The sequence below is a fragment of the Callorhinus ursinus genome, unplaced genomic scaffold (genome assembly GCF_003265705.2).
Source record: "Callorhinus ursinus isolate GAN/ISIS: 27379988/994484 unplaced genomic scaffold, GSC_fseal_2.0 scaffold7, whole genome shotgun sequence".
NCBI lineage: Eukaryota > Metazoa > Chordata > Mammalia > Carnivora > Otariidae > Callorhinus > Callorhinus ursinus.
In genome coordinates this window covers 75,966,382-75,992,408 of record NW_027397069.1, presented here as the reverse complement: position 1 = coordinate 75,992,408, position 26,027 = coordinate 75,966,382, and the positions used below count along the sequence as shown (strand labels likewise).

At 38.1% G+C, this 26,027-nt stretch overlaps 1 protein-coding gene across 6 annotated transcripts in view; it reads left to right on the top strand.

Moving 5' to 3' along the window:
* Positions 1–26,027, top strand: part of RNF17 (ring finger protein 17) — a 140,709-nt gene that overhangs the window by 112,848 nt on the left and 1,834 nt on the right. For all 6 annotated transcript variants that reach the window (XM_073894821.1, XM_025875238.2, XM_073894818.1 and 3 more), the window contains 4 exons: positions 2,990–3,106; positions 18,154–18,322; positions 21,231–21,366; positions 23,264–23,453. In XM_073894821.1, coding sequence (XP_073750922.1) covers positions 2,990–3,106; positions 18,154–18,322; positions 21,231–21,366; positions 23,264–23,453 — 612 coding nt within the window. The remainder of the gene's footprint in view (positions 1–2,989; positions 3,107–18,153; positions 18,323–21,230; positions 21,367–23,263; positions 23,454–26,027) is intronic.

Here is a 26,027-nt window from a genome sequence, read left to right as displayed (position 1 = left end):
GTATGTATCCTTATTGCTGAATAATATTCCTTTGTATAGATTACCACATTTTATTTATGCATTCATCTGTTTATGGATAGTTGGGTTTCTACCTTTTTGCAATTGTGAATAAAGATGTGAACATTTGCATACAAGTTTTAATGTAGGCATCTGTTTTCCCTTCTCTTTTGGTATGGACCTAATTCCTACTAGTGGAATTGCTGAGTCATATGGTGATTCTGTTTACCATTTTAAGGAACTACAAAACTGTTTTCTAAAAGGCATGCACCATTTTACTTTTATACCAGGAATGTACAAGGTTCCATTTTATCCCCATATCCTTATCAGTACGTTACCTGACTTTTTCCCCAGCCATCCTAGGATAGCTATAAAGTAGTATCTCATTGTGGTTTTTTGATTTGCTTTTCTCTCATGACTGATGATGGTGAGCATCTTTTCATATGCTCTTTGGCCATTTATATATTTTCTTTGAAGAAATCTCTGTTCAAGTACTTTGCCCAGGATTTGACACCAAAAGCAAAGCCAACAGAAACAAAATTTAACAAGTGGGACTACTTCAAACCAAGAAGCTTCTGCACAACAAAGGAAACCATCAACAAAATAAACAAGTGGCCTACAAATGGGAGGAAATACTTGCAAATCATATATCTGATAAAGAGTTAATATCCAAAATGTATAAAGAACTTCTACAACTCAATAGTCAGAAATAATCTGATTAAAAAGTGGGCAGAGGAACTAAATAGACTTTTTTTCAAAGAAGACATACAAATAGCCCACGGGTACATGAAAAGGTGCTCAACATCATTAATCATCAGGGAAATGCAAATTAAAACCACAGTGTGGTATCACCGTACATATATTAGAATGGCCATCATCGAAAAGACAAGAAAGAAGTGCTGGTGAGGATGTGGAGAAAAGGGAACCATTGTGCACCAGTAGTGGGAATGTAAACTGGAACAACCATTATGGAAAACAGTATGGAGGTTCTTCCAAAAATTAAAAATAGAATTATCATTTTCAATTTCACTTCTAGGTGTATATTCAAAGGAAACAAATCACTGTCTTGAAGAAATAACTGCACCCCTATGTCCATTGCAGCATTTACAATAGCAAGACATGGAAACAATCTAAGTGTCTATCAGTGGATGAATAGATAAAGATGTGGGGTGTGTATGTTACACACACATATATATCTTTACACAGTGAAATAGTGTTCTATTCAGCCATAAAAAGGAAATCCTGCCATTTGTGACAACGTGGATGGACCTTGAAGGCATTATGCAAAGTGAAATAAGTCAAATACTATATGATCTCACTAATATGTGGAATCTTAAAAAAACTGAACTCAGATACAGAGAAGAGTTTGGTGGTTGCTAGGGATGGGGGGTGGGGGAAGTGGGTGAAGACAATCAAAAGATAAAAAATTTCCAGTTATAAATAAGTCCTGGGGATGTAATGTACAACATGATGACTATAGTTAACACTTTATTATATATTTGAAAGTTGCTAAGAGAGTAGATCTTAAATGTTTTCATCAGAAAAAAAAAGTTTTGTAACTGTTACGAGGTTATTGATGTTAACTAAACTTGCGGTCATTTCACAGTTATAGACATATACTAAATTATTATGTTGTATACCTTGCACTAATACAGTGTTATGTGTCAATTATATCTCAATAAAACCAGAAAAGGTGGCAAATAAAAACAGAAACGAATGAAAAAAAATCCTCTGCCCATTTTTAGTTGGGTTGATGATGTTGAATTGTAAGAGTTCTTTATATAGTCTGTGTACAAGTCCCTTATCAGATAGATGATTTGCAGATATTTCCTCCCATTCTGTGAGTTGTCTTTTCACTTTGTCAATGATACTCTTTAAAGCACCAAAGTTTTTGGTGTTTTTTTTTTAAAGATTTTATTTATTTGAGAAAGAGTGAGCATGAGTGGGGCAGAGGGGCAAAAGGAGGGGGAGAAGCAGACTCCCTGCTGAGCAGGGGCTCCCATCCCAAGACCCTGAGATCCTGATGTGAGCCAAAGGCAGATGCTTAACCAACTGAGCCACCCTGGTGCCCTTAAAGCACCAATGTTTTTAATCTTGATGAAGTCTAGTATGTATGCTTTTTTCTTTATCCACTTGTGCTTTTTGGTGCAGGAAGTAGGAGTTTTAATGAAAGTTCCAATTATTTATAAGTAGAATTTTATTCCTGTGGTTATAAAAATAACAAATATAAAGTGCTTTGTAACAAATTAGTCATATAGCAGTTGGTAGTCACTTTTTGCTGAATTCTAAGTGGTTCAGATAGGTTTTGTTCTGTTTTGCCACCAGTTTGGAAATGTAAATAGTAATAAATTAATCTAATTTGAATGAGATTATTTAACTTTTTATGCTAATTATCATATTTAAGACTCTTAAAACTTTCTTAAAGAAACACCACCCACATTTTTATATTTTTGCTTTAAACAACTGACTGCCAGGTTCCTCTTGGGAATCACATAACTTTTTATTATTTGTTACGTTTTTTTGGAATTTAAAGAGAACACACTTTTTTCCTGATAATTTTAGCTTAAATCTTCTTTTGGCACTTCATATATTATTTTTTACTATAAAATATGTACATATTCTAAAATGGAATACTATAGAAATGTGAATAGAAAAATGTCCCCCTTTTCTATACCTCAAATATCCCAGTCCCACTAAACAGTGGCAATTACTGTTAACTGTTAGCCATTCTTCTAGAGTTTTATGTGTATATGTAAATATGTATACATAAATAAATATATGAGTATTTTAACACAGATTTTTTTTTAATTGGAGTTAAAGATCTTTACTCCCATTTTGGTCCTACTAAAACAAAATCATTTTGTGGTATTCATTATCTAAGAGAGCTTGCTTTCTGCTAATGAAAATAAATTGGCAGTGTAATGAATCTTAATAATGTATTGGATTTCTGTAATAGTCATTCTGAAATTTGAATTTATTTGTGGTGCTTTAGGAATTGCTTTTGTCTGAAACAGAGACTCCTATTTTACCACCATATTTGCCTTCATCTCTGCCTCCCCCAGAAGAACTCTACGCTGTTCAAGTTAAGCACGTTGTCTCACCTAATGAAGTATGTAATCTAAATGATTAGTTGTTGGTTAAAAATATAACAGGAAATCTTGGTCCTAAACTCTAGGATTGACTTTTTATGATTCCATCCTCCTTTTTTTTCAAATTTTATTTAAATTCTAATTAGTTAACATATAGTGTAATATTGGTTTTGGGAGTAGAATTTAGTGATTCATCACTTAAGATATAACACCCAGTGCTCATCATAACAAGTGCCCTCCCATCACCCATTTATCCCATCCCCTGCCCACCTCTCTCCAACCATCAGTTTGTTCTCTATAGTTAAGAGTCTCTTACAGTTTGCTTCCCTCACTCATTTTTCCCCTTCCCCTATGTTCATCTGTTTGGTTTCTTAAAGTCCACATATGAGTGAAATTATATATTTGTCTTTCTCTGACTTATTTCACTTAGCATAATACACTATACCTCCATCCAGGTCATTGCAAATGGCAAGATTTCATTCTTTTGATGGCTGAGTAATATTCTATTGTAAATATGTATCAGTCTTTATCCATTCATCAGTCAACGGAATTTTGGGCTCTCTCCACAGTTTGGCTATTGTTGTTAATGCTGTTATAAACATCAGAGTGCATGTACCCCCTTCAAATCTATATTTTTGTATCCTTTGGGTAAATACTTCATAGTACAATTGCTGGATCCTAAGGTAGCTCTACTTTTAACTTTTTGAGGAACCTCCATACTGTTTTCCAGAGTGGCTGCACCAGTTTGCATTCCCACCAACAGGGTAAGAGGGTTCCCCTTTCTCTGCATCCTTGCCAGCATCTGTTCCCTGCGTTGTTAGTTTTAGCCATTCTGACTGGTGTGAGGTGATATCTCATCATGGTTTTGATTTGTATTTTCCTGATGTTGAGTGATGTTGAGCCTCTTTTCATGTGCCTGTTAGCCATCTGTATTTTCTTTGGAAAAATGCCTGTTAATGTCTCTACCCATTGCTTAACTGGATTGTTTGTTTTTTGGGTGTTGAGTTTGATAATTTCCTTATAGATTTTGGATACTACCCCTTAATCAGATGTCATTTGCAAATATCTTCTCCCATTCTGTAGGCTGCCTTTTAGGTTTGTTGATCATTTCCTTCACTGTGCAGAAGCTTTTTATCTTGATGAAGTCCCAATAGTTCATTTTTGCTTTTGTTCCCTTGCCACCAGAGATGTGTCTAGTAAGCATTTGCTGTGGCCAAAGTCAAAGAGATTGTTGCCTGTGTAGTCCTCTAGGATTCTGATGGCTTCCTGTCTCACGTTTAGACCTTTGAATTTATTCTTGTGTATGGTATAAGAAAGTAGTCCAGTTTCATTCTTCTGCATGTGGCTGTCCAGTTTTCCCAACACCATTTGTTGAAGAGACTGTCTTCTTTCCTGCTTTGTCAAAGATTAGTTGACCATACAGTTGTGGGTTCATTTCTGGGTTTTCTGTTCCATTGATGTGTCTATTTTTGTGCCAGGGCCATACTGTTTTGATTACTACAGCTCTGTAATATGACTTGAAGTCCAGAATTGTGATGCCTCCAGGTTTGCTTTTCTTTTAAATTTTAGGATTGTTTGTTCTAGCTCTGAAAAATGCTGGTGGTATTTTGCAATGAATGTGTAGATTGCTTTGGGGTAGTATAAACATTTTAACAGTAGTTGTTCTACCAATCCGTGAGCATGGAATGTTTTTCCATTTCTTTGTGTCATTCTTAAATTTCTTCCATAAGTGTTCTATAGTTTTCAAAGTACAGATCTTTTACTTCTTTGGTTAGGTTTATTCCTAGGTATCTTATGGGTTTTGGTGCTGTTGTAAATGGGATCGATTCCTTGATTTCTTTTTTTGCTGCTTCATTGTTGGTGTATGGAAATGCAGCAGATTTCTGTACATTGATTTTATATCCTGCAACTTTGCTGAATTCATATATTAGTTTTAGCAATTTTTTGGTAGAGTCTTTCAGGTTTTCTACATAGAGTATCATGTCATCTGCAAATTGTGAAAGTTTGACTATTTTGCCAATTTGGATGCCTTTTATTTCTTTCTTTTTTAATAAATTTTTATTTATTTGAGAGAGACAGCAGAGTAAGAGAGGGAGCATGAGCAGAGGAGAGGGGCAGAGGGAGAGGGAGAAACAGACTCCCCGCTGAGCAGGGAGCAGGACATGGGCCTTGATCCCAGGACCCTGGGATCATGACCTGAGCCAAAGACAGACGCTTAACAGACACATCTGGGTGGTGCCCTTGGATGCCTTTTGTTTTTGTTGTCTGATTGCTGAGGCTAAGGTTTCCAGTACTATGTTAAATAGTAATGGTGAGAGTGGACATCCCTGTCTTGTTATGACAGTAGAGGAAAAGCTCTCAGTTTTTCCCCATTGAGGATGATATTAGTTGTGGGTCTTTTGTATATGGTCTTTATGATCTTGAGGTATGTTCCACCTATCTTTACTCTGTTGAGCGTTTTTATCAAGAAAAGATGCTGTATTTTGTCAAATGCTTTTGCTACATCTATTGAGAGGATCATATGGTTCTTATCCTTTCTTTTATGTGGTGTATCACATTGATTGATTTGCAAATATTGAACCACCCCTGTAGCCCAGGAATAAATCCCACTTGATTGTGGTGAATAATTCTTTTAATGTACTGTTGGGTTCAGTTTGCTAGTATCTTGTTGACAATTTTTGCATCCATGTTCATCAGGGATATTGGCCTGTACTTCTCCTGTTTAGTGGGGTCTTTGGTTTTAGAACAGGGTAATGCTGGCCTCATGGAAGAAGTTTGTAGTTTTCCTTCCATTTCTGTTAATTGGGAAGAATAAGTATTAACTCTTCTTCAAATGTCTGATAGAATTCTGCTGGGAAACCATCTGGTCCTGGACTTTGGTTTGTTAGGAGATGTTTTATTACTGATTTAATTTCTTTACTGGTATGTGTCTGTTCAAATTTTTTATTTCTTCCTATTTTAGTTTTGGTAGTTTATATATTTCTAGGAATTTATCCATTTCTTCCAGATTGCCCAGTTTGTTGGCATATCATTTTTCATAATATTCTCTTATAATTATTTGTGGTTCTGTGGTGTTGCTTGTGATCTGTCCTCTTTCATTATTTAGGTCCTTTCTCTTTTCTTTTTGATAAGTCTGGCTAGGGGTTTATCAATTGTATTAATTCTTTCAAAGAACCAGCTCTTAGTTTTGTTGATCTGTTCTACTGGGTTTTGTTTTGTTTTGTTTCTGTATCATTTATTTCTGCTCTAATCTTAATTATTTCTCTTCTTCTACTGCCCTTAGATTTGCTGTTCCTTTTCTCCCTCCTTGAGGTATAAGGTTAGGTTGTTTGAGACTTTTCTTGCTTCTTGAGGTAGACCTGTATTACAATATACGTCCCTTTTAGGACCGCTTTTGTTGCATCCCAAAGGTTTTGGACTGTCATGTTTTCATTTTCATTTGCTTACATCTATTTTTTTATTTCTCAATTTCCTGGTTAACCCATTTATTCTTTAGTTGGATGTTCTTTAATCTCCATGTATTTGTGATCTTTCCAAATTTTTCTTGTGGTTAACTTCAAGTTTCATAGCATTGTGGTCTGAAAATATGCATGGTATGACCTCGACCTTTTTGTACTTGTTGAAGGCTGATTTGTGACCCAGTATGTGGTCTATTCTGGAGAATGTTCCATGTGCACTCAAAAAGAATGTGTATTCTGCTGTTTTAGGATGAAATATTCTGAATATATCTGTTAAGTCCACCTGGTCCAGTGTGTCATTCAAAGCCATTGTTTCCTTGTTGATTTTCTGCTTAGGTGATCTGTCCATTGCAGTAAGGGAGGTATTAAAGCCCTCTACTATTATTGTATTACTATCGGTGAGTTTCTTTATGTTTGTTATTAATTGCTTTATATATTTGGGTGCTCCCAAGGTGGGGGCATAAATATTGTTGGATCTTCTTGTTGGATACACCCCTTAATTATGACATAGTGCCCTTCTTTATCTCGTGTTACAGTCTCTGGTTTAAAATCTAGTTTGACTAATATAAGTATGGCTACTCCGGTTTTCTTTAGATATGTATTAGCATGTTAGATGGTTCTCCATCCTCTAACTTTCCACCGACAGGTGTCTTTAGGTCTAAAATGAGTCTCTTATAGGCAACATATAGACAGGTCTTATTTTTTAATCCATTCTGATGCCCTGTGTCTTTTGATTGGAACATTTAGTCCATTTACATTCAGAGTGATGATTGCTATGAATTTAGTGCCATTGTGTTACCTGTAAAGTTGGTGTTTCTGGTGATGTTTTCTTTCCTTCCTAGTCTTTGTTGGTTTTGGTCCTTTTTTTCTCCAGAGAGTCCCCTTTAATATTCTTGCAGGGCTGGTTTAGTGGTCATGAACTCTTAGATTTTTTTCTGGGAAACTCTTTATATCTCCTTCTATTCTGAATGACAGACAACCTTGCTGGAGTTGGCTGCATATTTTTCCCATTCAGCACATTGAATATATCCTGTCATTGTCTTCTGGCCTGCCAAGTTTCTGTGAACAGATCTGCTGCAAACCTTATCCATCTTCCCTTGTAGGTTAAGATTTTTTTTTTCCTTGTTGCTTTCAGGATTCTTTCCTTGTCTGTTTTATGAATTTGACTATGATATGTCTTGGTGATGGCTGGCTTTTGTTGAATTTAATGGGAGTTCTCTGTGCTTCTTAGATTTCAGTGTCTGTTTCCTTCCCAGCTTGGGGAAGTTTTCAACTATAATTTGCTGAAATACACCTTCTGCCCCCTTTTCCCTCTCTTCTTCTGGGACTGCTATGATATGAATATTATTAAGCTTTAAGGAGTCGCTGAGTTCCCTAAGTCTATATTTGTGATCCCATACCTTTCTTTCCCTCTTATTTTCAGCTTCATTATTTTCCATAATTTTATCTTCTATATCACTGATTCATTCCTCTGCTTCGTCCATCTGCATAGTCAAGGCATCCAGTCAGTAATAGCATTTTAAATTTTGGTCTGACTAGTTTTTAGTTCTTTTATCTCTGCAGTAAGGAATTTTCTAGTGTCTTCTATGCGTTTTTTAAGCCCAGCTACTATCCTTATAAGTTTCACATAGCTTACTTATATCTGTATTGATTAAATCCCTGGCTGTTAGTTCTTTCTTTTGGGGTGAATCCCTCAATCTTGTCATTTTGTTTAGGTTACTGTTTTTTTGTATGATTGTTAGGAAAGCCTGTTGTACTCCTGCTTCTGAGAGTAATGGCTATATTAAGAAGAGGTCCAAAAAAAAGCGGGGGGATCCTGTATCACTCTGTTGTTGTGTTTTGATGCTCCTACCCTCAAGTCAGTCCTCTGCAGAGTTTTTCCTTGCCTGCAGTGGGGGGGAGGGGTTGGACCTTGTCCACCATGTGGCAAGTTTTTACTAGGTGTGTCTTGGTCTGCTTGTTAAAAGAAACTAGATCAAAAAAAGAAGAAGCTAGATACTATTTCCCCTAGAACGAAGCTTTGCAGCACTCTATGATCAGTAGCCTTGGTGCATGTGAGGGGTGTGTGCTGGTTTTCTAGGAGAGGGACCTGCTGCACTGATTCTCAGGCTGACTTGCCTTAGTGGAGATGCACCTGCAGGGCACAGGGGCACAGGGCTTGGTGGTCTCCACTAAGGGGGTGCTGTGTTGCTCCCTGAGGTCAGTCAGTGCTGATGGAAGTGGGAGGGAGGAATGGCATCGCTCTGCTCTCTCATCCCCGGCATAGCGAGCTCAAGCCTGCCACTCTTCTGGAAGCCCTCACAGAAGAGCAAACAATCACCCCCCTTGTGCCCCCAGCTTCTGTTAGATCCCTGCCTTCACCCTGTCTGTGTCGGAGCTGTCTGCCTGTCAGGTGGCACAGCACTCCTGTGTTTTATCTCAAGAATGTGGCTGAGTTTCAAAACTCCAAATTTTGTGGACCCACACTGATCCTCTTGGGGAGGGTCTTGCCATGCTTTTGCCATTTTCAAGTTTGTTCCAGAAAAGTGGTTGCTTGACAATGCAATTGTTTGGAGTCTATGGTAAAGTGTAGCAAAAAGCTGGCACCAAGGCTTGCTGCCCTCAGCTGGTGTCTCTGTTCCTATGTTAGGGAACAGAGCAGCACATTGGCACCACCAGTTCTGTCCCTACAAAAGCCATTTCACCACTCCCAGATGCACTCCAAGAAGGGAAGCTGTTTCTCCCCGTATGACCTAGAGGATCCTCAGACCATGCTGCCTGCTCCAGGGTCTCTGCCTTCCTTCACAGTAGGAGTACCACTAAGCCCACCAGGCATGACCTTAGTAGCACAGACTTCTAAAACTTCAGACTTTGCACTGTGCTGCTTATAGTAATCTGCAGGAATCCACGCTTCTCCTTTTCCCAGTCAGTAGTTTTGGGGAAGAGTTTTTCTTGTGTAGTCCCCTACATGCTGCTTCACTCTTTCTTTTCCTCCCTCTCTCTCTCTCTCTCTCCGCAATCAGAGCTCCCTCCCCTCCACAGCACCCGCAGTTGTTTTCTCCCATTAATCCACGCTCCGCAGCCCCTACCTTCCACAAGGTGGTCATTTTTCTACTTGTAGCTGTGCAGTTTTGTTCTCTCAGTCCTCAGATCAATTTCTTGGGTGTTCAAAATGATTTGATGTTTATCTACCTGTGTTCAAGGGACAAGACAAGCCCAGGGTCCCCCACTCTGCCTTCTTAACTCCCCTTCCCATCTTACTGATTTTAAATAATTGAAAATTGGTGACGTCCAGGGTGCCCACTGTGTAATTTCCTCTTCAGACATTTCTTAATAAAGCACTTGGGTTTCCAGTGTTGTGTTACTTTAGTCATATTTATACCAACACTTAGATTTTTTTAATTATTATGTTAATCACCACACACTACATCATTAGTTTTTGATGTAGTGTTCAGTGATTCATTGTTTGCGTATAACACCCACTGCTCCATGCAGAACATGCCCTCCTTAATACCCATCACCAGGCTAACCCATCCCCCCCCCAAAACCCTCAGTTTCTTTTTCAGAGTCCATAGTCTCTCATGGTTCGTCTCCCACTCTGATTTCCCCCCTTCATTCTTCCCTTCCTGCTATCTTTTTTTTTTGTTGTTTAACATATAATGTATTATTTGTTTCAGAGGTACAGGTCTGTGATTCAACAGTCTTACACAATTCACAACGCTCACCATAGCACATACTGTCCCCAGTGTCTATCACCCAGCCACCCCATCCCCCCCACCCCCCACCACTCCAGCAACCCTCAGTTTGTTTCCTGAGATTAAGTTGTTTCCTGAGATGAAGAATTCCTCATGTCATTGAGGTCATATAATACATATCTTTCTCTGATTGACTTATTTCACTCAGCATAATACCCTCCAGTTCCAGCCACGTCGTTACAAATAGCAAGATTTCATTCCTTTTGATGGCTGCATAATATTCCATTGTGTATCTATACCACAACATCTTTATCCATTCATCTGTCGATGGACATCTTGGCTCTTTCCACAGTTTGCTTACTGTGGACATTGCTGCTGTAAACATTGGGTAGCACGTACCCCTTCGGATCCCTACATTGGATCTTTAGGATAAATACCCAGTAGAGCAATTGCTGGATCATATAGTAGCTCTATTTTCAACTTTTTGAGGAACCTCCATACTGTTTTCCAGAGTGGCTGCCCCAGCTTGCATTCCCACCAACAGTGTAGGAGAGTTCCTCTTTCTCCACATCCTCGCCAACATCTGTCGTTTCCTGACTTGTTAATTTTAGCCATTCTGACTGGTGTGAGGTGGTATCTCACTGAGGTTTTGATTTGGATTTCCCTGATGCAGAGCGATGTTGAGCACTTTTTCACGTGTCTTTTGGCCATTTGGATGTCTTCTTTGGAAAAATGTCTGTTCATGTCTTCTGCCCATTTCTTGATTGGATCATTTGTTCTTTGGGTGTTGAGTTTAAGAAGTTCTTTATAGATTTTGGATACTAGCCCTTTATCTGATATGTCATTTTCAAATATCTTCTCCCATTCTGTCAGTTGTCTTTTGGTTTTGTGGACTGTTTCTTTCGCTGTGCAAAAGTTTTTTATCTTGATGAAGTCCCAATAGTTCATTTTTGCCCTTGCTTCCCTTGCCTTTGGTGATGTTTCCAGGAAGAACTTGCTGCGGCTGAGGTCAAAGAGGTTGCTGCCTATGTTCTCCTTTAGGATTTTGATGGACTCCTGTCTCACATTGAGGTCTTTCAACCATTTTGAGTCTATTTTTGTGTGTGGTGTGAGGAAATGGTCCAGTTTCATTCTTCTGCATGTGGCTGTCCAATTTTCCCAACATCATTTGTTGAAGGGACTTTTTTCCATTGGACATTCTTTCCTGCTTTGTTGAATATTAGTTGACCATAGAGTTGAGGGTCCATTTCTGGGCTTTCTATTCTGTTCCATTGACCTATGTGTCTGTTTTTGTGCCAGTACCATACTGTCTTAATGATGACAGCTTTGTAGTAGAGCTTGAAGTCCGGAATTGTGATGCCGCCAGCTTTGCTTTTCTTTTTCAACATTCCTCTGGCTATTTGGGGTCTTTTCTGGTTCCATATAATTTTAGGATTATTTGTTCCATTTCTTTGAAAAAAGGGGATGGTATTTTTTTTCTTAAAGATTTATTTATTTGACAGAGAGAGACACAGCAAGAGAGGGAACACAAGCAGGGGGAGTGGGAGAGGGAGGAGCAGGCTTCCCGCGGAGCAGGGAGCCCAATGCAGGGCTCAATCCCAGGACCCTGGGATCATGACCTGAGCCGAAGGCAGACACCTAACGACTGAGCCACCCAGGCGCCCCAAAAGTGGATGGTATTTTGAAGGGGATTGCATTAAATGTGTAGATTGTGCTAGGTAGCATTGATATCTTCACAATATTTGTTCTTCCAATCCATGAGCATGGAACGTTTTTCCATTTCTTTGTGTCTTCCTCAGTTTCTTTCATGAGTAGTTTATACTTTTCTGAGTACATATTCTTTGCCTCTTTGGTTAGATTTAGTCCTAGGTATCTTATGGTTTTGGGTGCAATTGTAAATGGGATCGACTCCTTAATTTCTCTTTCTTCTGTCTTCTGGTTGGTGTATAGGAATGCCACTGATTTCAGTGCATTGATTTAATATCCTGCCACTTTACTGAATTCCTGTACGAGTTCTAGCAGTTTTGGGATGTAGCCTTTTGGGTTTTCCACATAAAGTATCATATCATCTGCAAAGAGTGAGAGTTTGACTCCTTCTTTGCCGATTTGGATGCCTTTGATTTCTTTTTGTTCTCTGATTGCTGTGGCTAGGACTTCTAGTACTATGTTGAACAGCAGTGGTGATAGTGGACATCCCTGCCGCATTCCTGACCTTAGGGGGAAAGCTCTCAGTTTTTCCCCATTGAGAATGATATTCACTGTGGGTTTTTCGTAGATGGCTTTTATGATATTGAGGTATGTACCCTCTATCCCTGTACTTTGAAGAGTTTTGATCAAGAAAGGATGCTGTACTTTGTCAAATGCTTTTTCTGCATCTATTGAGAGGATCATATGGTTCTTGCTCTTTCTTTATTAATGTATCATATCACATTGATTGGTTTGCAGATGGTGAACCAACCTTGCAGCTTAGGGATAAATCCCACTTGGTCGTGGTGAATAATCCTTTTAATGTATTGTTGTATCCTATTGGCTAGCATTTTGGTGAGAATTTTTGCATCCATGTTCATCAAGGATATTGGTCTGTAATACTCCTTTTTGATGGAGTCTTTGGTTTCGGGATCAAGGTAATGGTGGCCTCATAAAACGAGTTTGGAAGTTTTCCTTCCATTCCTATTTTTTGGAACAGTTCAGGAGAATAGGTATTAATTCTTCTTTAAATGTTTGGTAGAATTCCCCTGGGAAGCCATCTGGCCCTGGGCTTTTGTTTGTTGGGAGATTTTTGATGACTGCTTCAATTTCCTTAGTGGTTATAGGTCTGTTCAGGTTTTTTATTTCTTCCCGGTTCAGTTTTGGTAGTTGATACATCTCTAGGAATGTATCCATTTCTTCCAGATTATCTAATTTGCTGGCATAGAGTTGCTCATAATATGTTCTTATAATTGTTTGTATTTCTTTGGTGTTGGTTGTGATCTCTCCTGTTTCATTCGTGATTTTGTTTATTTGGGTCATTTTTCTTCTTGATAAGTCTGGCCAGGGGTTTATCAATCTTGTTAATTCTTTCAAAGAACCAGCTCCAAGTCTCGTTGATCTGTTCTCCTTTTCTTTTGGTTTCTATTTCATTGATTTCTGCTCTGATCTTTATTATTTCTCTTCTCCTGCTGGGTTTAGGCTTTATTTGCTGTTCTTTCTCCAGCTCCTTTAGGTGTAGGATTAGGTTGTGTATTTGAGACCTTTCTTGTTTCTTGAGAAAGGCTTGTATTGCTATATACTTTCCTCTTAGGACTGCCTTTGCTGCCTCCCAAAGATTTTGAACAGTTGTGTTTTCTTTTTCGTTTCTATGAATTTCTTTAGTTCTTCTTTAATTTCCTGGTTGACCCATTCATTCTTTAGCAGGATGCTCTTTAGCCTCCATGTGTTTGAGTTCTTCCGACTTTCCTCTTGTGATTGAGTTCTAGTTTCAAAGCATTGTGGTCTGAAAATATGCAGGGAATGATCCCAATCTTTTGGTACCAGTTGAGACCTGATTTGTAACCTAGGATGTGATCTATTCTGGAGAATGTTCCATGGACACTAGAGAAGAATGTGTATTCTTTTGCTTTGGAATGGAATGTTCTGGATATATCTGTGAAGTCCATTTGGTCCATGTGTCATTTAAAGTCTTTATTTCCTTATTGATCTTTTGTTTAGATGATCTGTCCATTTCATTGACAGGGATGTTAAAGTCCCCCATTACTGTATTGTTGTCGATGTGTTTCTTTGCTTTTGTTATTAATTGGCTTATATAATTGCCTGCTCCCACGTTAGGGGCATGGATATTTACAATTGTTAGATCTTCTTGTTGGATAGACCCTTTAAGTAGGATGTAGTGTCCTTCCTCATCTCTTATTACAGTCTTTGGTTTAAAATCTAATGTGTCTGATATAAAGATTGCCACCCCAGCTTTCTTTTGGTGTCCATTAGCATGGTAAGTGATTTTCCACCCCCTCACTTTCAATCTGGGGGTGTCTTTGGGTCTAAAATGAGTCTCTTGCAGACAGCATATCGATGGGTCTTGTTTTTTTATCCAGTCTGATACCCTTTGTGTTTTGATTGGGGCACTTAGCCCATTTACATTCAGGGTAACGACTGAAAGATATGAATTTAGTGCCATTGTATTGCCTGTAAGGTGACTGTTACTGTATATTGTCTGTGTTCCTTTCTGGTCTATGTTGCTTTTAGGCTCTCTCTTTGTTAGAGGATCCCTTTCAATATTTCTTGTAGGGCTGGTTTCATGTTTGCAAATTCCTTTTGTTTTTGTTTGTCTCGGAAGTTTTTTATCTCTCCTCCTATTTTCAATGACAGCCTAGCTGGATATAGTATTCTTGGCTGCGTATTTTTCTCATTTAGTGCTCTGAATATATCATGCCAGTCCTTTCTGGCCTGCCAGGTCTCTGTGGATAGGTCTGTTGCCCATCTAATGTTTCTACCATTGTAGGTTACATATCTCTTCTCCCAAACTGCTTTCAGGATTTTCTCTTTATCTCTGAGACTCGTAAGTTTTACTACTAGATGCTGGGGTGTTGACCTATTTTTATTGATTTTGAGAGGGGTTCTCTGTGCCTCCTTGATTTTGATGACTGTTTCCTTTCCCAAATTAGGGAAGTTCTCTGCTATAATTTGCTCCCATATACCTTCTGCCCCATTCTCTCTTTCTACTTCTTCTGGGATCCCAATTATTCTAATGTTGTTTCATCTTATGGTATCACTTTTCTCTCGAATTCTGCCCCCTGATCCTGTAGTTGTTTATCTCTTTTTCTCAGCTTCTTTATTTTCCATCATTTGGTCTTCTGTATTGCTGATTCTCTCTTCTGCCTCATTTATCCTAGCAGTTACAGCCTCCATTTTTTATTGTACCTCATTAATAGCCTTTTTGATTTTGACTTGGTTCGATTTTCGTTCTTTTATTTCTCCAGAAAGGGTTTCTCTAATAACTTCCATGCTTTTTCAAGCCCAGCTAGTATCTTTAAAATCATCATTCTTAATTCTAGTTCCGACGTCTTACTAATGTCCGTATTGATTCGGTCCCTGGCAGTCGGTACTGCCTCTTGTTCTTTTTGTTGAGGTGATTTTTTCCATCTTGCCATTTTGTCCAGAGGAGAATAGAGAACAATGCTAACAGGGTAACAACGTCACCAGAAAATATACAGAGAAAATATACACTAAAGAAATCAGAAAAGACCTGAAACTGGGGGAAAAGAAAGGGAAAGAAAGAAAAAAGAAAAATAAAAAGATAAAAACAAACAAAAACAAAACAAACAAAAAACAGAATATGATCAAATATGATCAGGTTGGTGCATAGATCAGTGCCACACACTAGATTTTGTGTGTATTTTCTGTTAGAAGAAAGTGCCTCCCAAAACTTTAAAGAAAGCAAAACTTATATATGTACAAAAATAAGGGTTAATACCATGAAGGGATGGGCTGAGTGTAAAGATTAAAATTATAAAAGATTTTATAAAAGGAATTGATAAGAATTTGGTTGAAAGAAGAAAGAAGAGGATTGAAAAAAAGGAGAGAATGTGATCAGGCAGAAGACTAGAACAAAGCCATACACTAGAGATTTAGGGTATATTTTGATCTGTTAGAAGAAACTATATCCCAAAATTTTAAAGGGAGAACTACATATACATACATACATACATATATATATATATGTGTGTGTATATATATATATATGCCAAAAATAAGGGTAACTCCTATGAAGGGATAGAATATGACTCTAAAAATGAAAAATAAAAATGATATTTTAAAAAAGGGATTGATAAGATGTTGGTTGAAAAAGGGAAAAAGAAAAATTCAAAAAAAGTTAAAAAAAATTAACTTTGAAAGACTAAAGAATCATGGTAAAAAGCCATGAATTCTATTTGCAGTATTCCCCTAGTGCTGGAGTTCTGCCGTTCTCATTGATCGGTAAACTTTGTCTTGGCTGGCTGTTCTTGCTGATCTTCTAGGGGAGGGGCCTGTTGCCAAGTGGTTCCGAAAAGACTGCCGGAGGCAGAATTGCCCCGCCCTTGCCGATCTGGGCTAAGCAATCTGCTCGGGTTTGCTCTCGGGAGCTTTTGTTCCCTGCAAGCTTTCCGTACAGCTTTGGAGGATGAGAGTGAAAATGGCGGCCTCCCAGTCTTCCCCTGGAGGAGCCGAGAGCTCGGGGCCCCGCTCCTCAGTGCGCCCCCAGAGAAAAGCAGTCAGTCATTCCCGTCTCCCCGGTCTCTGGCCGCACTCCTTGCTCACCCGGCCTGTGACCAAGCGTTTCTGTCTCTGGCACCCGACCCTGTGTGGAGTCTCCAAACCCAGCAGATGCCTGTGGTGCGCTCCCGCACCGCTCCTTCCGGGGGAAGAAGGGGAGTCTCCCCGGATCTGCCACTTGTTGAGTCCCTGATGGAGGAGCAGTGGCCCAACTGTGCGCGGATCACGGTTTATGGCAACCCCGAGCTGAGAGCCCACTCCTTGGCTCCGTCTCTGCCTCCGGCTTCCCCGCTCCAATACCTGGGAGCTCTGCCGCACTCAGGCACCCCCGGTCTTTCTGTGACCCCGAGGGTCCTGAGACCACACTGTCCCAGAGAGGGTTCCACCCCCCGGTTAGCCACTGGAGTGATGTCCCTCAGCGCAGCCGACTTCTAAAAGTTCCAATTTTGTGCTCCGGGGCTCTATCACTTGCCAGAGGCAGCCGACGGAGGCCCCCTCCCCCGCTATCTTCCTGAATATCGCCTGGGATTCACTTCTTCACATGTCCTACCTTCCAGAAAGTGGTCACTTTTCTGTTCAGAGAGTTTTTGCTATTCTTTTCTTCAATCTCCTGTTGAGTTCGTAGGTGTTCAGAATGGTTTGATCCCTATCCAGCTGAATTCCTGGGACCAGACGAAATCCAGGTCTCCTACTCCTCCGCCATCTTGCTCCTCCCCGCTCAACATTTAGATTTTTAAGGCACAACTATTTCCACCTTTGAAACCTTAAACATCTCATTTCCTTGTCCTTTTCCTACACTGAACTCTAGATGCTTTTTATTCTGCTCTGTTTTTCCATGCTATTTATCACCTTCTAACACATTATGTCACTTTCTTACTATGTTTGTCTGCTTCTCCCTATTAGAATGTAAGTCCATGAAGACTGGGATTTTTGCCCCTTTGGGTCATAGATGTGTCCCCAGGATCTAGAATCCTGCCTAATATATATTAGGCACTCAACAAGTATTGATTGAATAAATAAGTGTCCTAAAGAAAGTTCAATTATATGTCCTTACCTAACAAGAAAGAAGAAGGAAGTGACAAATTAAGTAGCACAGGCAGTTCCTTCAGCTATTTCTCATAGTAAACCATTCTTTCACAGACAAGGGAAGAATTTGCTCTATAATTCCATTAAAGAAAATAGTAGTGTACAACTGTGTTGGTTTTTATAATGATTTCTTTTTGTATTAATTATTTATTGCTGCATAACAAATCACCCCAAACTTAGCAGCTTAAAACAAAACACACATGAGAGTCAGAAATCCGGGAAGATCTCTCATTGCCAGGCTCAATCAAGATATTGGGGGTGGAGGTGGGGCACTGCCGGACCCACTTCCAAAAAGACTTTCATGGATGTTACCTGGAAGGCTCAGTTCTTGGCCCTGTGGGCCTCCCCACTGTCCTACTAAGAACATGGCTGCATGCTCCCCTGAGAGAGAACAGTTGTAGAAAGAGCATACCACCAAAACAGAGGCCATATGTCTTTGATGATCTGATCTCAGCAGTCATGTATCACTTATGTCACGTTCTTTTGGTCACAAAGATCAACTCTGGAATCCTGTGGGAGGGAAACTGTACAAGGGAACATCAGGGCCATTGTTAGAGGCTACCAAATACCACAATAATTTTGTACAGAATTTGAAAGTTTTTTCCTTCCCTTCCCCCCACTTAGGTATATATTTGCCTTGATTCTGTAGAAAGTTGTAATCTGTTTAACCAGCATAGTGATACAGATGACAGTGGAATCAGCTGGGAATCTGAGTCTGAGAGCCTTAATGAAGCACTACGGAGGTTTAATAAGAATGTGGAGACATTTCCTCCTCTGACGGATTTTAGAACAGGTATACTAAATTTTCTGAGTAAAATGGGATTAATAAACTGTTGTTTTAAGGGCTTTTGAGGTTCAGCTATTTCTAATGTTAACTGATATATTTTTTAATTTTTTACCTAAATTCAATTTAACACATAATGTATTATTAGTTTCAGAGGTAAAATTTAGTGATTCATCAGTTGCATCTAACAGCCAGTGCTCATTACATCAAGTGCCCTCCTTAATGTCCATCACCCAGTTACCCCATCCCCCCACCTGCCTCCCTTCCAGCAATCCTCAGTTTATTTCCTAGAGTTAAGAGTCTCCTTATGGTTTGTCTCCCTCTCTGTTTTCATCTTATTTTATTTTTCCTTCCCTTCCCCTATGTTCATCTGTTTTGTTTCTTAAATTCCACATGAGTGAAGTCATGATATTTTTATGTACTTTATATGCATGATCTCTGATTCCTCAAGACCCTCAATAGATGATCTTTCTCATTTTCTAGATGAGTGAAGTAAGAGGAGGGAAGTAACTGCCTTGGGTCACTTCCATTTCCTAAAACTCAGGCTGCCTTGGAAAATTGCATAAAGATGATTTTTCTAAGCTTGAGGTTTTGCTATTAGCTCAAATTGTTAGAGTTTTCATTCAGACCTAAATGGCAGTAATCTTAATTACAAACCACCTACAATGATAACTTTGAAGTAGGGTAGGGGAGCTCAGATTTTGTTCTGTCCTATCAGGATAGGTCAAATCATGCTTTTTTTCTTCTAATCCATTCCTACCCATATTTAGTAAATATATGTGATTCTTCTATGAAGAAAATGCATCTCTTTACTGGTGTTGACAATTTCTGAAAAGCATGAATGGTGTCTATGTTTTTATTAATATATATTAATATTTATATTTATGGGTATATATAAATATATAGAGGTATATTTATTCATAGCATTTTGTACATATCAGAGGATATGCTAAAGCAAAGGAAAGCATCAGCCTAAAGTCTTACCTGATTTTACTCAATGAGATTTTAATCAGTTGTGACTCATGTTTGGCTGATAAATAGCACTTGCTATTTCCTCTGCCTGGAATGTTCTTCCCCGAACTGTACAGCAATTTAGATCTCTGCTCAACTGTCCCCGTATTGCAGGTCTTCCATGTCCTCCCCATATAAAGTATAAAGCCTGTCACTCTCCCCTACCCCTTTTTTCCTCCATGCCTTCTATTCCTTTTTTAAATAGCACTGTGAGCAGGGACTCTTTGTACTGCTGTGTCACCAGCAGTTAGAAGGGCACCTTACACAAGTTAGGTGCTCATAAACATTTGCTGAATGAGTGAAAGAATAAATTCATGATTTTTTCTTTTTATAAACTCAGATTTATAGTCTGGAAGAAGCAGTTCCTCATTGTCTTCTTGTCTCGAGGGAAGTCACAGAAACATTCTGTGCATAATGCGATCATTCATGGAGCTATATATAGCTCCATTTTCTGTGGGCACTTTTTTCTGTGGGTATTTTATTTTTTATTCTAAAATAAAAACTTTTTTAAGTATGCATATGTACAAGTTGATTCATAGGCAAGTGCCTATTAAAAAGTTTTGTAGGTTAAAATAATATGACAACTAGGTTGGTTGGGTTTTTTGGTTTTTGATTTTTTTCTATTTTGAGATGAACCTTCAGCCATGTTTTTAAAGCTGGAAATAATAAACGTTGAGACCATTAACAGAGATTCAGTCAATTGCTTACTATGCAGACAGCTCTATTAGAGGAGATTCTTTACTGTTCTATTGATAATCTTTTCTATAAACACAAGAAATTGTTTAAAACTCTTTAATAAAAATCTTTGTACATTAGAGTCATATAGTATTTAAATATCACTTGCCCACAAGTAGTCTTGTGGAGATTATGTAGAAAAGAATATGATAACATAAAGAGAAGGATGGAAGTAGGGCAAGACAAGAGCCTGAAGTGGGTTCCATCTACTCTGAAATCTGAAAGTGTATGAAGAAAAGGGAAGTACATACTATACTAATTTTTCCACAATTTTACTCAAGCCTAGCATTCATTTATTAGCAGATCTTCTATCGAGCAATTGCTTGTACCAGGTACCATATTAGGAATACAAATACAGTTCTGCACATAAGAACTAGTGGGCTAGCTGAGAGGGGACATGAAAACCAAGTTCAGTATGAAAATAACAGCTCATATCAAAGGTGTATGCACAGTACCATTGGATCATAGAGAAACCAATGACTAGAAGTACTCAGGGCTTTATAAAAATCATGTTGGAGCTGATCTTTAAAAGAGATGTTTATCAGAAAAAGGGCATGGGTGAACATTCTAATTATGGAGAACAACCATGAACTAAAGTAGAGGCTCAGGTAATTCTAGTTAGGTAACACTTGAGAATATATGATAGGTGTTGGTTGGGAGTAGATTGTGAAGAACCCTATAACTGCAGTACTAAGGACTTGATATTGCAGATGGTTATAATGCCATTGAATTTTAAACAAGGGCAATTGAATTTTTAAAATTTAATTCTGGTGGTTTTATAGAGAATGGATTGGAGGAGCACAAAATTGAATAGCAGAAACCATTTTATTATCTTTTGCAGAAGATGATGGTTTAAATGAAATGAAATTTTGGGAGTCTAACAAGTGGGGGTATTAGAAGAATAGTCTAAGCCATGGGCAGAACTAGGCACTATGAGAATGGGAGAAGTGCCTTTCTTCAGAACTTAATTCTTAGGAATTAGGAAAAACAAGGTATATAAATTATAAACAGAAAAAAGCAGAATCTAACATATGACAGACTGTTGAGTGTTTAAATATGAATGATGGGTTTATGGTGATTATATTTTCTTTGTACTTTCCTGTATTTAAAAAAATTGTTTTTTAAAGAAAATACAAGGCAATGTGATTTTTTACTTTTTCTGTCTTTCCAGAAATGCCTTGCCTTGCAGAATATGATGATGGCTTATGGTATAGAGCAAAGATTGTGTCTGTTAAAGAATTTAATCCTCTAGCTGTCCTGGTACAATTTGTTGATTACGGATCAACTGAAAAGCTGACAATAAACAGGTTGGGTTTTTTTTTTAAGTCAACTTAGTTGAATTAGAATTCTTAGAGGTTTTTTAAATAATAATTATTGGAAAATTTTTGGTTTTTCTTTTAAAAGGAAAACTTTTAAAGCTATTTATTAGGATTTTTTTAAAAATATCTGTAAGTCTTTTTATTATAAAATATAGAATTTACCATTTTAGCCATTTTTAAGTATACATTTAATTGTCATTAAGTATATTCAGGATGTTGTGCAGCTATTGCCACTGTCCATTTTCAGGATGATTTCCTGATCCCAAACAGAAATTCTGTACCCACTAAGCAGTAACATTCCATTCCCTTTTCCTCACCTCCTGGTAACCATTTTTTACTCTCTGTCTCTGAATTTGTCCTATTTTAGGTACCTTATATAAATACTGTCATACAGTATTTGTCCTTTTGTGTCTGGTTTATTTTACTTAGGATAAAGTTTTCAGGGTACACTCAATTGTAGCATGTATCAGAATTTCATTATTTTTATGACTAACACTCCTTTGTATGTCTATACTATGTTTTATTTATTCATATGTTGATGGACACTTGAGTTGTTTCCATCCTCTGGCTATCATGAATAATGCTGCTATGAACATTAATGTACAAGTAGCTGTTTGAGTTCCTGCTTTCAGTTGTTTGGTATGTATACCTAGAAGTAGAATTGCTGAAATATATGGTAATTTTGTTAAACTCTCTGAAGAACTGCCAAACTTTTCTGCAGTGTCTGTACCATTTTACATTCCCACCAGCAATACACAAGGGTTCCAGTTTCTCCACATCCTTGCCAACACTTATTATTTTCCATTTTTTTGTTTGTAATATTTAATTGTAAAATGCATATATCATAAAATTTACTATCTTAATTATTTTAAATGTATAGTGTTAATTATACTCACATTGTTATGTAGCCAACCTCTAGAACTCTTTTCATTTTGTAAAACTGAAACTCTGTACCCTTTAAACAACATTCCCCATTCATTTCCCCCTCATCCAGCCCCTGGCAACCACCATTCTACTTTCTTTCCCTATGAATTTAACTATTATAGGTATCCCATATAAGTGGAATCATACAGTATTTGTCCTTTTGTAACTGGCTTATTTCACTTAGCATAGTTTCCTTAAGGTTCACCATGTTGCATGTGTCAGAATTCCCTTCATTTTTAAGGCTGAATAATATTCCATCATATGTATACACTACCTACCTTTTATTTATCCATTCATCCATGGATAAATGGATATTTGGATATTTGGATTGATTCCACCTTTTCGCTATTGTGAATAGCTGGTATGAACATGAGTGTACATGTCTCTTCGAGACCCTGCTTTCAGTTCTTTGGGGGTATATACTGAGAAGTGGAATTGCTGGATCACATACTCATTCTATTTTTCGTATTTGAAGAAACCAGCAAACTGTTTTCCATTGCAGCTGTACCGTTGTACACTTAAGTGTCCAAGAGTTCCAGTCTCTCTCCACATCCTCACCAACACTTGGTATTTTCTGGTGTTTTGATAGTAGCCACCTTAATGGATGTGACGTTGTATCTCACTGTGGCTTTGATTTGCATTTTCCTGCTGATTAATGATATTGAGCACCTTTTCATGTGGTTGTTGGCCATTTATGTATCTTCCTTGGAGAAATGTCTACTTTTTAGTATATATTTTCTTTCATTCTGTAGGTTGCTTTTTCAATGATTGTCCTTTGCAGAGTTTTTCATTTTGATGTGGTCCAATTTATTTTCTTCTTCTGTTGTTTGTGCTTTGGTATCACAGCTAATTCATTGCCAAATCCAATGTCATAAATTTTTCCTCTATGTTTTACAACTTTAGCTGTTAGAGAATTTTAATTGTGACATTCTGAACATTTTAAGAATTTCTTTTGTGACAGACTGCGTCAAATTCCTCTTCATCTTATGCAGTATCCAGCCCGAGCCATAAAGGTTCTCTTGGCAGGGTTTAAACCTCCCTTAAGAGACCCAGGAAAGACAAGAATACCATATTGTCCCAAATGGAGCATGGAAGCATTGTGGGCTATGATAGACTGTCTTCAAGGAAAACAACTTTATGCTTCTTCCATGGTAACTATCTTAATTAGCCAAAACCTTATTGAGGCTATTTGTAAGGTCCCTAATTCACTTTCTAAAGTGCTTTCTATTTATGCAACTCTAGATGCAAAAAAAAAAAAAAAAAGAAAAAATGCTTTAAAGCATATAAATCTGTAAATACAAGATTAATTTTAAGGCTTGTTAAAATTATGCTTTAAATTTATATTTAGCAAATTTTTATTAGCCCTATATTGATATAAAATATCACTGATGTCATGAATAAGATGAAAATGATCAAGATGAGTATCCTGTAATCAAAGAACTCATAAATCAGTGAGGGAAATGAAACATTTGTAAACCATTAATAAATTTGAGGTAGAATATGTTCTATAAAAGAAGTATAGGTACAAGAAGGACTATTTCCATCTGGAGAGATCAGGATATGGTATGGTATTTGAGCTCCTCCTTAGGCAGTTAAATGATAAGTGAATAGGTAGGTCTGGGATGTGACATTGAACTGCATCCTAAAAGTAGAAAAGACCAGAATGGGAATTCTGGTCAAAGCCATGGAAAGGATTGAATTGTAATAATTTTGAATTGTTCAATGCAGTAGACCCTGTGTCAGAAGGTTCAGATAAACACATACAGCATTCACATTCCACACACAGCACACACAGAAATATACAACACACACTACACTTAATAGAATATAACACGCAAAATATATGGCAGACACCCATACACCACATACCACACATACAACACATACCATATACCACACAAAGAACCACACATATAAAACACACATATATCAAAAACCTTTCACACACACTATGCATATACCACAAACACACCACACGCACCATAAAAATTACACCCAGAGCACAGTAGACACATTGCACACTCTAAACACACAAAACAAGCAAGAATTATACAAACGAAATACAAGACACACAAACACCACATATAGCACACACACCATACATACCCCACACAACCCCAGAAATACCATTCACATTCCACATATTCAACCACAGACACCACACATAACCAACACATGAGCAACTCAAAAATGCACACCACCGAAAAACACCACACATACAGCACTCGCACCCTGCACATAATAAACATACAACACACCGTACACATATACAACATACAAAATATATTGCAACCAAAACACCCAAATACCATATACTCACCATTCAACACACACCAAACATGTAACATACACACATCACTCAAAAAACATTCAGACCTCACACACACACCTACATCACATTTCTACTACAAACTGTGCACACAACACATATTCATCATATATCACATCACCCAATACTTATACACCCCACATATACCATGCACAAAACAGATACCACACATTCGCCACATATAACCTGACACACAGTACACACATACCATGCACACACATACTGCACACGTTTTACACATACCACATACCACATAAAAACCACACTCAGGGTGCGCATACAGCACACACACAACACACATATCACACACACTCGAAATACACAACAAACACTAAACATCTAGCACACATATACCACACATACACCACAAAAACACCACACACATATAAAAATAGACAATGCACACTACAGAAACTTCATTCACACACCACATATATACCATCTAGGCATCACACATAACCAGCACAACACACACACACAACACTGGAACACACACACCACTCACAACAGATACCAGCATACACTACAAAGGCAGATAGCACACACACAGCACACAAAACATATGAAACACAAACACACCAAACACGTACTGTGCACACATGAAACCAATACACCATTTACACCACACACACCATACATATACCACACAAACACATCATACACTTAAACATCATGCACACCACTCATACACTACAGACTTACACTGCACACAGTTATATGCCACATATATACACACACGTTTTACACACCACACATATATCTCACCCATACACATAATGCACACACACTAAACACACAGACACATACACCACAAATACACCATGCATCAGTCCAAACCACACTCACACAGCTCATACACCACAGGCACGACATACATACAGCACACAAACATCTTCTCTCCAGCACAAACTACACATAACACAAACCACACACCAAAATATACCACACACACTACAGAAATATCATTCACACACCACAAATACACCACACATATACCTCACAAACCTACACCACCAAACAACACACACATCACACATATACCACTCAGCACCCACACATAACACACAGAAAAAGACAAAATGCATAACACATATAGAACACACAGAGCGCCTGGGTGGCTCAGTTGGTTAAGTGCCCAACTTGTGATTTTGGCGCAGGCCGTGGAATCAAGCCCTGTGTGGGGCTCTGCACTCAGCAGGGAGTCTACTTGAGATTCTCTCTCCTTCTCCCCCTCCCCCTGCGCACGCACACATGCTCTCTCCCTAATAGATAAATCATTAAAAAAAATATAACACATACTGCACACACATACCCACATACCACATACACACTACACATACAACACACACACCAGACATACCACATAGACACACCACACCTATATCACACATAATAT